The following is a 13,525-nucleotide window of genomic DNA, read 5'->3' as shown; positions in this document are numbered from 1 at the left end:
CTGGTTTCATTCTCTTAAAGGATTGACTTATGCAAAAAGCTCCCACAGGTGGGACAGAACCAGAAATAACCCAGATCCTCATGTGCCTTTAGATTTGTGACTTGCATTAGGGGAGGCAGCTAACCAATCTCATACTTTTTCTCCTTTCCAGTCTCCACAGAATCAGAGCAGTCAGGGTTGGACTGGAATGACAGAGCTGTCTCTGTATTACTTGATCAAGGAAACCAGTATTGGGGAAGTCAAAAGATTTATCCAAGTCACATGATGTGTTGGTGACAGAGCTGTGACTAAAACTAAAACCTAGACCTAAAACCTGTGATTTCTTTATTCATCTGGGAGTCTTCAGGCCCATAAAAAAATATGTTGACATTTTCAGAGGAAAGAGCTTACTTATGTGCCTGTGGAACCATCAGGGGCTCTACATGGTAGGAGCTTAGTTTTGTACACCTCCTAGTTTTTCTCTTATGAAAGAAGTATCTCTGAGGTATAGGAGCAAAGGAGAAAGTATATGGAAACCAGAGCAATTGCATTTTACTCTTCTGGATATTAGCTTATCTGCTTCACTTTTATACTCCACTGCAGTTTCCTTTAGTGCCAGTTTTCCCCCACAAACTAAAACAAAGGTCTTCCCCAAATTCCCTGCCTAAAGGAAAGGCAATCTGTAATAGTCTTAATACTTTATTAACTTAAAACATCACTCTAATAAATATGTATTAACAAACATAATGCATACCAGAAGATCTAAAAACATTTACCAACCTCATCAAAGTGAAAATACCACTTTTTCCCCCCTCTATGGTACACATGGAGGATCAAAGAGTTGAAGACAGAGCCTTCATTCCCACATGCCTGCTAGCTCAGACATCTTTAAAATATCAGCTTAACAATAAAAAACTGAATATACACACATATCTTTGAAGTAACTGTTCAGCTACTTTTCTTTTTTACACCTGATAAAATCCAAAAGGGTCAAAAGGGAAGGTTTATAATTCTGTGTTGTCTTCTCAGAATTGCCTCCAAGACCCAGCCACTTGGAGGTGCAACCGTTAGCTTTTAAGGAGCAGTCAGGGGTTGTTTGTGACTTCAGTCTCTCTTCCCCAAAACCTAGCATGGTGCCTGGTACTTTGGTAGCCGGTGATCCATGAACATTTGCTGAGTGAATGAATGACATCTTGTCCACAGGCATTGTTCGTGCTTTTATCTCCACTGATGAGGCTTTCACAGGCCTCCTGAAGGGAGGACCTCTAATCCCCTCTCATCAACTTCTCTTCTGCCCCTTCTTGGGGGTAGCCTTGATGGTGCATCTCATGACTTCAAAGTATTAAATTCCTTCCCCAAGTCAGTTTCTGAATCAGTTTTTGAGGAGGAGAAATGATTCCTCCAAGATTTATAGGCAGCACCCAGAAGAAAGGAGTCAACAGACTCCCCAGAAGAAAAAAAAATAAAAGTTAACACTCACTCTTCTTTCTAGATAAAAATATTAGCATTTGTCCACCTTGTAAATGGTGATTCCTCCTCTTCCACACAAATATCTGGGGTAGGTCAAGAGGGGGAGGGAAGAAACCTGAAGGGCATTCCTGTCTGCAGATTAGGGCTGGAAATGGGAGGGACTGTGGGGTCTAAGATTTATTCTGGTCCCCATTTGACCTTGCCTTTGTCTTCAGGTGTAGAGGAGCCTATTTGTGTCTGAAGCCTAGAGAGTCGCTTGGTTCTCACTTTCGGCTGCACTTTGAAAAGGTACCTCATCTCCTCTGGCAGCTCCAGGAGGTAAGGCAAAGGAGGAGCACCCTGGTGGGATCTGCAGACTGGACCTGGGGTCTGGAAAGTCAGAAGGGAGTGGTGGCAAGCAGGGAGCAGAGTGGTGGCAAGCAGGGAGGTTGCCCTCCGTAGTGTTGTGTAGCTGCTGCTTGCAGCCAGCCAGGGTGCTCATTTGAGCCCGTGCTGCGTCTCCCGGTGCCTTCGGAGGTCCACCTTCCTCTGGAAACCCTTCCCACAAAGGTCACAGCCAAAGGGCTTGAAGCCTGTGTGTTTGCGGCTGTGGGTGATGAGGTTGGAGCTCTGGCTGAATGCCTTGCCGCACACCTGGCACTTGTGAGGCTTCTCACCTGTGGAGATGGGAGTAGGAGGGGAGAAAGTATGAGCCTATGATAAAGCTAGAGGGGACCCACTGTGACCCACATGCTCTCGGCAGCAGCTGGCTGCACCACAGTCTAAGGCCTTCAAGCAACTTGGAGGGTGACGTGTTGCAACATGAACTGACTCCCAGCCTGCAATGCGAGTCCCTGGAAGCCCCATGGGTGCACCAGGTGAAAGGGAGACTTTCTGAGTGGGGGTTCCCAGCCAAAGGCCTCAAACGGTTTCCTGCTAAACGGAAACAGAGCAAAGGCCACGTGCCCTCCCCAGCTGAATCTACCCCGGAGGACTCCCCTGACTTTATAAGCCATGAACACCCAGAGCAGATGTTCAACAGGAAGGGGGAGGAAGCTGTCCTAAAACCGTGTGACTCTGTTCTAATTCAGAGGAAGTTTTCAAATCTGAATTTCCAAGTGGGTGTTAGTTTGTATGGATCAGTGAGCCTGTCTTCTTTCTTGTTCTTAAAGGACAGCAAAGTATATCTGGAAAAACATCTTAACATGGACTGACTTTCTTTCTTTCTTTCTTTCTTCTTTTTCTTTCTTTCTTTGTTTTTTAAGTTCCAGGGTACATGTGCAGGATACGTTTTTCAATATCTTATTTTAAAAATCCACATTGGGCCACAAAGTATTAAGGCAGCTGATACTTTTCTGTCTTGATTTTTCCTTAATTTTATGAGGTTAATAACATGATTCTTTATATACCAGCAATTCTTCACCACAAATTAATAAATAAGAGAACACAAAAAGGTTTTGTCTTGTTCCCTACCTCATGTGTTGTTAGGTAAATGGCATGAATTTCCAAATAGCCCAGCATGGCATTACAGTCAGGGCTCAGCCTTGGAAAAAATATAAAATAGATGAAGTTTGTTTTTGAGGAACCCTCTGTCCTCTTTGCTACACTCTTTTCTGTTTTCATGCTTCAGATTTCCTCGATAAGAAACCACCCATCAAAATGTATTCTATTCCTTTAGGGTCAAACAAATCTGAGAAACAAATTCTAGGTATAACGTAAATGTTTGATAAGGGCTTAATGTTTTATTCAGTCAAGATCCTAGTTGCATTTTGATAAGTGTCCTGAATACCTTACTTATAAGGAGTGAATTACATGGAAATTTCAGGTAAGAGGGAATGATTAAAGTAGAATACTTTTCTGGGTTTTCAATGGAAATATATACATTACCGAAGTATATTTATAAACATCAAGGGTGGGCGTTTAGAATACACTGTGATTTGTTCTAAATCAGTATTCATATTCTACAATAAAATTTTCAGAAATTCTGGGTCTCATGTAAATGTCTTTTGACTATTAGAGTGTTCTTGGCATTAAAACTCCCACCCGCACATAAAGTGTTAGGCAAAGAGTTGAGGATTAAAAGCCAGAGCATTACATGGCTCCAATATTCATTCAGTCTGACTTTTGATAAATCATTCACTCTCTCTGAGTTTCAGGATGGTAAGAGCAGCTCCGTCTACTTTATTGAGTGGCAATAAGAATCAAATGAAATGATAGATTTGAAAGTACTTTGTAAATTGTAAAGCATTATAATAGGTAAGGAATTATTATTATGGCATGAACTTGCAGATATTTTGAAAAGGGCAATAAGTGAACAGAAGCTTTCTGTGTCTACCAACCTTATGACTCTGAACATAAAATACAATAAACAGTGGTCAAGAGTGGATATTTGAGAGGTCAGACCTGAATTTGAGCTCTGGCCCTGTCATTTGCTAGCAGTATGACCCTGGACAGATTACCTAGCCTCTTTTTTCATCTCTCAAATGGGGAGAAGTAGTCGTCTCTACCTCTCAGAGTTGTTGTGAGCATAAAATGAAATAATGCATTTTAAAAATGCTTAGCAGAGAGTTTAATCATATTTGCCATTATTTGTTCCTCTTCAATCAGAATAAGCTCTCAGACTCCTGAAAATGCAGCCAGAGAGGCCACACGAGTCCCTCCCACAAAAGGCCCGGTGGTTAGAGAAAGTCCTCAATCTCTAGGTAAGCTTTAGAGCAACTCTCTAAGAGGACCCTGGAGCTTCATGTTTCACCCAGAGCAGGCAGCAGTGGAAGCAGCTGCTAACCTAAAGGAAAATGTTCTTTCCAAGGATAGAGTAACTGTGAGCTGACCTGCTGAGTGGCCTTTCAGACACAACCCCAAATCAAGGCAGCTCTGGGGAGAATTATCACTATAAATGAACCAAAGAACCCACCCCTTTGTTTTCTTTAACACAGAGCAGGGAAAAACTCCATCAGAAAGGCCTCATCCACCACTCACTGGGGCCAGAAATCAGAGAAGATGAGTAATGTTGACCTCAGGGTGTTTCCTACAAGCCAAGGGTCTTCAGCTTACCAGTGTGGATGAAGGTGTGTTTCTTCATGTCTGACTTCTGGTGGAACCTCTTGCCACAGTACTGACAGGGGTAGGGCCGAGTGTCTGAGTGGATGAGCAGGTGTGTGGACAGTGTGGATGACCTCTTGAAGCTCTTCCCACAGATCTTACAGTCAAAGCTCCGTTCCTGCAGAGAGAGAGAGATGTGGCACTCCTACTGCGGTCAACTAGACTGCTGCTCTCCTCACCCTTGAGCTGACCCTAAAATCCCTTGAACACTTTTTCTTTATTTTTTTGAGACAGAGTCTCCTCTGTCGCCCAGGCTTGAGTGCAGTGGTACGATCTCAGCTCACTGCACCCTCCACCTCCCAGGTTCAAACAATTCTCATGTCTCAGCCCCTCTGAGTAGCAGGGACTATAGGCACACGCCACCATACCTGACTAATTTTTGTATTTTTAGTAGAGACGGGGTTTCACCATGTTGGTCAGGCTGGTCTCAAACTCCTGGCCTCAAGTGATTCGCCCGCCTCAGCCTCCCAAAGTATTGGGATTACAGGCGTGAGCCACCATGCCCGGCCCTTCAACACTTTTTCTACCAAAATGTTCTTCACCCACAACCTTCCACACCCCATGGCAAAAACATATCCACACCCTGCTTTTTTTGACACCCATTAGCACACACTTCTCCACCCTCCTCAACAGGAGGCTTAGACCTCAGTCACTTGAGATGCCACCTCCCCCCAGCCAGTGTGGGTGCTGGGGGAGACGGGCTGATACTCTTTTTTTTTTTTTTTAGATGGAGTCTCACTTTGTCACCCAGGCTAGAGTGCAGTGGCATGATCTCGGCTCTCTGCAGCCTCTGCCTCCCAGGTTCAAGCGATTCTCCTGCCTCAGCCTCCCAAGTAGCTGGGAATACAGGCACATGCTACCGCGCCCAGCTAATTTTCGTATTTTTAGTAGAGACGGGGTTTCACCATCTTGGCCAGGCTGGTCTGGAACTCCTGACCTTGTGATCCACCCGCCTCGGCCTCCCAGAGTGCTGGGATTACAGGCTTGAGCCACCGTGCCCCGCCATGGACTGATACTCTTTTTAGCTACAAGTAGGCATTCTCCTGAGATATCTGTTGGTATATTTACTTGCTCATCTACTCTCCATCTCTCAGCTAAACTATGATCTCCATGTGGGCATGCTGTCAAGGACCTGATGTGCTGTAAGATTCTTAAGTACTTGGCACCTAGAAGTTAGGCAACAAATGTTTATTAATGAATGAATGAATACATAGCAGGGGTGGGGCATGGTGGCTCACGCCTGTAATTCCAGCATTTTGGGAGGCCCAGGCGGGTGGATTACTTGAGGCCTGGAGTTCGTGACCGGCCTGGGTAACATGGCGAAATCCCGTCTCTACTAAAAATACAAAAATTAGCTGTGCCATAGTGGCATGCGCCTGTAATCCCAGCTACCTAGGAGGCTGAGGCACGAGAATCACTTTAACTTGGCAGGGGGAGTTTGCAGTGAGCTGAGATTGTGCAACTGCACTCCAGCCTGGGCAACAGAGCTAGACTCTGAAAGAAAGAACATAAAGAAAAGAAAAGAGAAAAGAAGGAAGGAAGGAAGGAAGGAAGGAAGGAAGGAAGGAAGGAAGGAAGGAAGGAAGGAAGGAAGGAAGGAAGGAAGAAGGCAGGCAGGCAGGGAGGGAGGGAGGAAAGAATAGCGGGGTAAATATGCTACTAGATGCTCTAAATGAGCTGAGATTCCCGCCTTTTCAGTCGAGAGGGGTCAATGCAAATTAAGTGACAACAATTTGGTGAAAAGAACAGGCACAAAGAAATAGAGCTAATAAGTCTGATATATCAGCAGCACGAATCAGTGCATATAAACCTACCTCAAGCCCAAAGTAACAATGAGGATCACACTCTCGAGCCTCACCGTGGTGTGACACCAAAATCTAGGGCTGCCTCAAGGCCTGAGCCGGCCACGATCCTCCTTTCCCTACACACATGCACCAGGGCAAGGGGACGTAGCGGAGAGGTTGGGGGAGGAAACTGGGGGAAGTCGGGAAGAGAACTTCCAGGCAGAGGGTGGCTGGTGCTGCACCGGGGAGATGTAGAAGATCTCTGAGCAGGGCCGCGCACGGCGGGCGGTGTGCCCCCGCGCTTACCTGCGAGTGCACGGCTTTGTGCTGCTCCAGGCTCACCGCGTGCCCGAAGGTCTTGCCGCACATCTCGCAGGCAAAGGGTCTCGTACCGCTGTGGGACCTGCGCACATGCACCTCGAGCCCGTGCGGCGTGGAGAACACCTAAGGCGGGTGGGGCCGGAGAGAAGGCCGCTGAGAGGGGCCGAGGGGCGCAGGTGAGGCCCAGGTAGGGGAAGCAGGTGCAGGGCAGTCGAGGTGGTGAGCTCGTGAGCCTCACCTTGCTGCACTTGATGCACTTGTAGGAGCCGCCGCCCAGCAGCAGGCGGGTGCACAGCAGCTCCGACTCCACCTTGACGCCAGCGCCCTTGTCTGCGTGGAGCCCGTGACCACGCTCGGGGTACAGCAAACCCGCCGCTGCCGTGGGCCTCTCATACAGCCCGGCTGCCGCGGACCCGAAGTCGCCGTAGAGCCCTAGGCCAGGGCCAGCGGTGGCACCGGCCCCTGCGCTGCAGCTCCCTGGCGCCCCGGCCCCCGCGCCGCCGGCAGCCCGCTTTGGGCCGTACAGCGCGGCCGGGTGGCCCGGCTCCGGGGCGGGTTCACAGAAGAGGCCCAGGCCAGCACCGCGCTCCAGGGCCCCACACGGTCGGTAGCTCTGCACCAGGTGCCGCAGGTCAGAACCCGCCAGGCCGCTCCATGAGTACGGTTTGAAAGGCAGGGGGAAGGGCTGGGCTTCGTCCAGCGATGGGCACATCGACTTCTCCGAGGCTGTGGAGGCACAAGGGAGCGTCCGGTCAGGCTTCAGACCGCAGAGCGGAGGCCGCCGGGCTGCGGCTGCGGGCGTGGCGTGTTCGCGGACTGCGGGGCACCCAGCGCTTGTAGAACACTGCGTGCGCCAGGCGCGCCCCAGGGTAAAACGCAGCCCGGGCCCTGGGGCCTCGCGGGCCACTATAGAAGGCAGAGCAGCAAACGGATCATTGAAAAGACCTCGGGAGAGGAAAATTCTATGCGAGGGCAGCGGAAGCGCTCGACGTTCCGAGGATCTTTTCTGGCTGGACGCGCGCACCTGGAGATCCTATAGGGAAGGGCACGTCTATAAATGCCCGGAGTTGAGCTGTTAGGGAGGAGAAGGCCGTTCGGCCCCGCACAGCACTCAGGGGCGGAAGGGTCCAGCCACCAGCGCAGGCACTCTCCCAGCCCCTACATGTTCCCACTCAATTCTTTTTCTTCCCAGAATCCACAAGGAAGGAGGTAGAGGGTCCATAAATGCGTCCCCGAACTACCCGAAAGGCTGGCATCTGAATAAACCCGAAGGTATTAAGATTTCACGAAGTGCCCAGTGTACGTAGCAAAGGTGCAGCAGGAAAGGGGCTTTTGGGCTTAAATTGCCAGCCAGATACTCCCCATTCCTGTTATAGTTTGATGGAGGTGGGGAACCCGAATTTCTCAGAGAATAACTGTATAACTCGTAAGGTTTAGCCACCACCTGCAAGGAGACGGCTCTCTGAATTAGCGGCCTGCTACGCCCCCACCCACGTGAATTTTGCTAAAACTAGTGACCCCAATGCATGTGAGTGCATACAGCATTTACAAATGTGTGTGTGTGCGCGCGCGCGCACTCTCCCGCGGAGGGAGAGCGCGGGCCAGGGAGGAGCGCAGAGGGCCCACGCGCGCACACACACACACACACACACACACACACACACACACACACTCTCCAGTTCAGGCTGGCCACTTCAGTGAGAGGCTGTACCCGGAGTTTCGTTCGGATGGTTCGGGGCGCGCCCAATCCTTGCCCGGCCACTTGACGCCCTGGCAGGAAGAATCCTCCCGCCGCCGGCTCCCAGACACATTTGCTGGAGCTATGGTTTTCGCCAAGTCAACTCACTGATTGTGGGACGGGTGGTGGTATCTTTTAACACTAGCAAACATGTTCTGGGTATAACCGGCCCTTGACAGAATCCGGCTGGTCTGATCATTCCTTCCCCAGGCCGGGACCCAAGACGCCCCCACCCAACGTGCAGTTTGCCTGAAGCTGGATTGCTCGCTGGAAATGAAACCCAGAGAGCAGGCCCCTGAGGCTGGGTTAGTCTGGCAAAACGAAAAATGAAACAGGCCCCCAATCTGCGCCTGTGAAGACCAAGCCGCGGGCTGAGATTTTCGTCCTGCCCCCTCCCTGCCGCCCAGCGCCTAACTCCTCTGCCTGGCCAGTTCTGCCCTGGTCTCCGTTTGTTTGAGGTTTGGGGTCTAGATTGCAGGATCCTAGCACTTTATAAAACAATCAAATCTGGTCAGAAAATGAAAGGTCGGCGTTGCTGCCAGTAGAAACAACTGGTTTGTTTTCCCTCACCGGCCAGCTCCGCGCAAACGAATCTAAGCGACGAGCAGCTAGGCTCCCTCCGCCTGGGATGGAGGCAGCAGCCCCAGCGGGCAAGCTGTCCAGGTCCCAGAGAAGACAGATGCCTCCTTTCCCTACGAATCAGCTCCCTCCTCCTGGAAAGACTCTCCAACTCCCCGTAAGCATATCTACGCCCAAGGTCGCCCCGATTTCCCCAGCACTGCCGGGTCCCTGCAGCTCCCGCCCCAGAGGTTCCCAGTGGGTTCCTACCTGGAGACGCGGAGGGTGACGGAGGCCTCCAGAAGTCCTCAAACTCCGAGCTCCGTTCGCAGACGCTGCCCTCACAGCTGTCTGGGGATGCGGAGGCTCTGTCTGGGGCTTCGGTCAGCTGCGATTCGGGGGACAAACGGTCCCGGGACTCCGCCTTCGCCCCGCCTGCATTTGAAGTGCTGTCTGCAGAGAGGAGGCAGGTGAGGGGCTCAGGCTGCGACCGGTTGAGTCTGAGGGTTCTGAAGGCTCCCCCAAACCCCCTACCAGGGCACCCGAGCATCTTCCCCTCTCCACCCAGACCCCGGCCGGGAACTCTCTCGGATCCGAGGGCAGACGCAGAGAGGCCGTGGCACCTAGGAGACAAACCCGGAGGAACCAGCACAGTAGGAAACAAAAACGGCCGCAAAGGGGACGTTGGGGCAGCCCCTCCCAGCTCCCGACTAATGGTGTGTCGAGGTGCAGTCGGTGTCTGCGGGAGCAGCCCGGCCTGGCCCCCGCGCGCCTCGCACCTGCTCGGCTGGGCGCCGGTACATTCTCTAAACGGAGGGAATAGTCTGATCCCGGGGAGCGCGGCTGGTGGTAGCTGTGAGCCTTCTTGCTTTTGACGAGAAATGAGCGCGGCATGGTGGTCCGGCGCTTTCCCCACTGCGCCCCAAGAGTCCCTGGAGCCGCTGTCACCCACGGTCACTCCGAGGGCTTGCTTAGCCCCAGCCCGGCGAAGACCTGAGAGGGAAAGAAAACCGGGTGGAAACGCGGGTCAGTATTCTCCGGTGCTGGGGACTGGGCACCCAGGCGGAGGGAGAGCGCGGGCCAGGGAGGAGCGCAGAGGGCCCACGGGAGGAGGGGCTTGGCCCCGCTGCGCCGCGCTTACCAGGTGGCACTTGGACAGGTGGCGCGAACCCGCCGTCGTTGCCGCCACTGACACAGCTCAGCGGTAAAACCTGTCCCTGGGCCCTGGCTCAGGCCCCTTTCCTCCTCCCTGCCCACGCCCCCCAGCTCCTCCCCTTTCCTAGCCAAGTTCGCTCTGGCAATCAAACTCTCTGGAAAGCCGTAGTTCCCATCGGGTAGGTTACCCCAACTCATCTACTCAGTGCCTGCCTGGCTGTGCTTTACGGCTGGCGAGGGAGGGCGGGGACACGCGGATCGGTTGAGGGGCCGGGGATGCCCAGTGGTCGAGGACCCGGAAGGGGCAAGGAGCCAAGACATCCAAGACCCAGCTACAAACTGGAGTGAAAGGGCGGGGGGTGGGGGGGAATGGAACACAAGATAAAACTGTGGGGCGGCGGGGGGAACAGCAGCAGAGGGACTGGGGACAGCAGAGGCCAGAGAAAGGAGGTGGGAGAGCAAAGGGACAGGAAAGTGAGGGGAGTAACAGAGGACCAACCCCCGCCCCGGGAGAAACTCGCATCCGGTGATCTCACTCGCCCCTCACTCGTGCCCCACGTAGGAGAAACTTTGGCCCCGGACTCCCGGGTGCGGCGGGCACCGGTCGAGGCTGCGGCGAGCCATCCCCGACCGTGGAAACCTAACCTCGGGAATCAGGTCCTGGGAAAAAGCACTTTCCTTTCTGCTCACCAAAAAATCTTGTCCTAGGGAAGTGGAGCCCGATCCGCGAACGTTGACTGGGAAATGCTAGGTGTCCCGAGTCGGTAGTGCACCGATAATTTAGCAGACAAATAAGACAGGACGCCAGAGCGCGCAGGCTGCATTGGCAGATAGCAGGGGTCGGGCCCGGGCCTAGGAGGGGACTAGCTGCCCGGGGCGTCGCTCTCATTAACCCCCAATCAGTTCACCTAATACCAGGTCGAAATCTGAGCCCGGCGGGAGGGCGTGACTGCGCCTGCCACTAGGCTCCAGCCGGCTCCAGGGGCGGGACTCCACAGTCGAGGTGGTCTGGGGTAAACGAATCTGCCTTCCTCCCGGGGTGAAGGCGATAGGGACCTGGTTCACACGTGAGCTGCAATACAGCAGTTCTCCGTGGCCTTGGCTGGTTCAGAAATGAGGGTGCTGGGAACTCTGGGCCGGGGCAAGACCTGCAGTCCTCCGGCTTCGCGCCGTTTCCAATGCCGGACTAGGAGCCCCTCGGCTTCCTAGGCAAGATGCCGGCCACACAGTCTACGTCTGTCCGTTGGCGCTCTCAGCTCAAAATGAGTCCTACCTAGGGGCCTTGGTCCCTGTAGGGTGCAGGACCCCTGCCCCAGATCCCCAGCCCCATTGTGTCCCCTTCTCCGGAGGAATGGGAGTAGACCTGGGAGAAAAGACGCCTGGGACGTGTCGCGGGGCACCAGCGACGTTTCCCGCTACCCAAGCGCCCGAATACCCTAGGGGTGAGAGTGCCATCCGCCTCCCTCCGAGTTGACTCCCAGGGCTAGAGCTTTGCCGCTTCCTGCACTTCTCATCCGTACAATTAGACGCCACAAACCCCAAACCCAATTCTTTAAACAGCCGCGAAACTCGGAAGAAAAGAAAAACGGAGTGGCGTTGTCCCGAGGGTCCCGCTGCGGCTTGGACCCACGTTGGCTGGGAGCTGGACAGATGGGGTCGGGGTAGCTGTCAGCGCCGGAGCTGGGTCTGGGCTGGCGCCACGAGAGACCAGGCGGACGCGGAGGCCGCCTTCCCACCCGGGCTGTAAGCCCACGCCTCTCTCGCACCCCGGCCCGCTTTGCTGGTTCCTGTGGGGAGGGACAGAGTTTGGAGGAGACAGGGGCCCCGGGGCCTGGGCCGAGCGCGTGGGAAGGCAACCCCGCGCTGCAGCTGGCGCGGGAGGTGGGGCGGCCCCTCCGCGCGCTCAGGCCTCTCCTCACCGTCCGGGCCCGGGAAGGCGGGAGCCGAGGGCGCTAAGGGGGCGGCCTCCCGAGCGCAGCTGCCGCCGCCTCCCCACCAGATGTTTCCTTTCCGGGTGGATTTGGCTCCCCTGCCGAACCACCAGACCGCCTGCTGCGCGCCCCCAGCTCCAGATTTCCAGCCTCGCTGCGCGGGTCGCGTCCTAACCCAGCTGCCGGAGCTCTCCGGGCTCCCGCACGGCGGTCCGCAGCAGGTGGGAACCCGCCTGCGTCCTCAGGTCGCCCCCGCAGCGCCAGCGCTCCGCGAGTCCCCGCGGCCGCCCCCACCAGGGCAGGAGGCGCAGAACAGACTCGGCGGACCTACCTGCGGGGTCAGGGCGCGGGCACCGCGCTAGGAGAGTTTTCAAACGGAATCTTGCTTTCGGGAGAGACTGCTCTGTCTCTCTGACTTAAAAAAAAAAATTCTCCTTCCGAGCTCAGCCCCCAAAACCACAAGCTTCACTTCCTGAGCGTTACTGAATCGCTCGCATAGCCCTCCCAGACCTGCTCCCAACCCCCGTCGGGCGACCGAGCGCGCTCCTTTGCGCAAGTGGTCAGGCGGGTGGGGGACCTGGCCTTTCCAGCCCGTCCCGCGCGCCCCTTAGTCGTCCTCCCAGTTCTCTCCCTGTGGGTCGACAGGGGATGGGGGAAACTGGAGGTCCGTACACTCAGGCACTAGAAATGACTCGAAAGAAAATCAACTATTCTTGGCTCCAGGGAGACTTCCGCAGCGAGAGAAGCCACAGATTCAGGACACAGATTGACTGGCAAGAGAGGGGTGGGGGCGCCCCGCTCCGAGGACCCTCCCCGCCCTTCAGGCCTCGGTCACCCGCTCCCCCTGCCCTACCCCGCCGCCTCCTAGGGCTGCACCACCCCCGGGTCGGGACCGTGAATCACCGGCCCGCGGTGCCGCCGGCCTGGAGCCCGGCAAGTGGCCACGGCGTCCGCAGAGCGAAACCTGCCCCGCGGCCCCGAAATAGCTTGTTGTGGAAACACTTGGGGATAAATACGCCCAACGAGGCTGAAAATACCTTGACACCCAATCCGAGAGGTTTGCTCATTTCCCTTTGGATTTAGGTAATGGTTAAATTTGGAAGATGTGGGCGAGCGCCGAGCCCCCGGCGCAGAGGGCCCTGGCGGCGCGTCCCGCGGGCGCCCGACGGGACCGGTGGGCGCACCCTCCCCGCGCGGAGCTCGCCGGCTCTCGACCGGGTCCGCTCAGCCTTCGACTAATTTCCGGTGGTCTAAGCTGCGAAATTAAAGGCCGCGCGGGGGCAGCGCCGGCGGCTGCTCGGCTGACTCCGCCCTGCCGGGGCAAGCCAGGGAGAGCGGGACCTCGCACGCGGACTCTGCCACCGCGTGAGGTCATTCCCTGGCACTGGGTGCTGGCGGGAGCAGTAAAGCGCCATAAAAGCACAACTTGATGACTATTTCAAAGTAAGCCTTCTTCGCTTGGATTGTATGTTTCATGAGGGTAGGCACTGGATCTTCATCTTTATGTC

General features: G+C 54.6%; 1 protein-coding gene across 6 annotated transcripts; it reads right to left on the bottom strand.

Moving 5' to 3' along the window:
• Positions 1-665: 665 nt before the first annotated feature.
• LOC105485394 (growth factor independent 1 transcriptional repressor) lies at positions 666-13,254 on the bottom strand. 6 transcript variants are annotated; one of them, XR_011613201.1, is made up of 8 exons: positions 10,073-11,966; positions 9,711-9,924; positions 9,202-9,384; positions 6,874-7,361; positions 6,621-6,758; positions 4,483-4,648; positions 2,902-2,971; positions 2,021-2,105 (listed from the first exon to the last, which is right to left on the bottom strand). XR_011613201.1 is itself a non-coding variant. In XM_011747720.3 (7 exons), the coding sequence occupies exons 2-7, from the start codon at positions 9,823-9,825 to the stop codon at positions 1,927-1,929; spliced, it is 1,269 nt and encodes a 422-aa protein (XP_011746022.1). In that variant the 5' UTR covers positions 9,826-9,924; positions 13,055-13,254; the 3' UTR covers positions 666-1,926. The 6 variants fall into 6 exon arrangements, 5 of the variants coding, with proteins under 5 accessions (XP_011746022.1, XP_011746019.1, XP_011746021.1 ...); XM_011747720.3 differs by lacking the exons at positions 2,902-2,971; positions 10,073-11,966 and adding an exon at positions 13,055-13,254 and having other exon boundaries at positions 666-2,105; XM_011747717.3 differs by lacking the exons at positions 2,902-2,971; positions 10,073-11,966 and adding an exon at positions 12,349-12,451 and having other exon boundaries at positions 666-2,105.
• Positions 13,255-13,525: the final 271 nt, after the last annotated feature.

This window comes from Macaca nemestrina, chromosome 1 (genome assembly GCF_043159975.1).
Source record: "Macaca nemestrina isolate mMacNem1 chromosome 1, mMacNem.hap1, whole genome shotgun sequence".
NCBI classification, from domain to species: domain Eukaryota; kingdom Metazoa; phylum Chordata; class Mammalia; order Primates; family Cercopithecidae; genus Macaca; species Macaca nemestrina.
This window is presented reverse-complemented; position numbering and strand designations above follow the sequence as displayed.

Bases quoted from the DNA above. Each gene is read 5' to 3' on its own strand.
- LOC105485394 (XM_011747720.3), bottom strand. From the start codon at position 9,825: ATGCCGCGCTCATTTCTCGTCAAAAGCAAGAAGGCTCACAGCTACCAC. The intron at 7,362-9,201 runs GTAGGAACCCAC...GTGCCTCCACAG, and splicing joins GTCACCCTCCGCGTCTCCAG to CCTCGGAGAAGTCGATGTGC. The intron at 6,759-6,873 runs GTGAGGCTCACG...CACCCGCCTTAG, and splicing joins AGTGCATCAAGTGCAGCAAG to GTGTTCTCCACGCCGCACGG.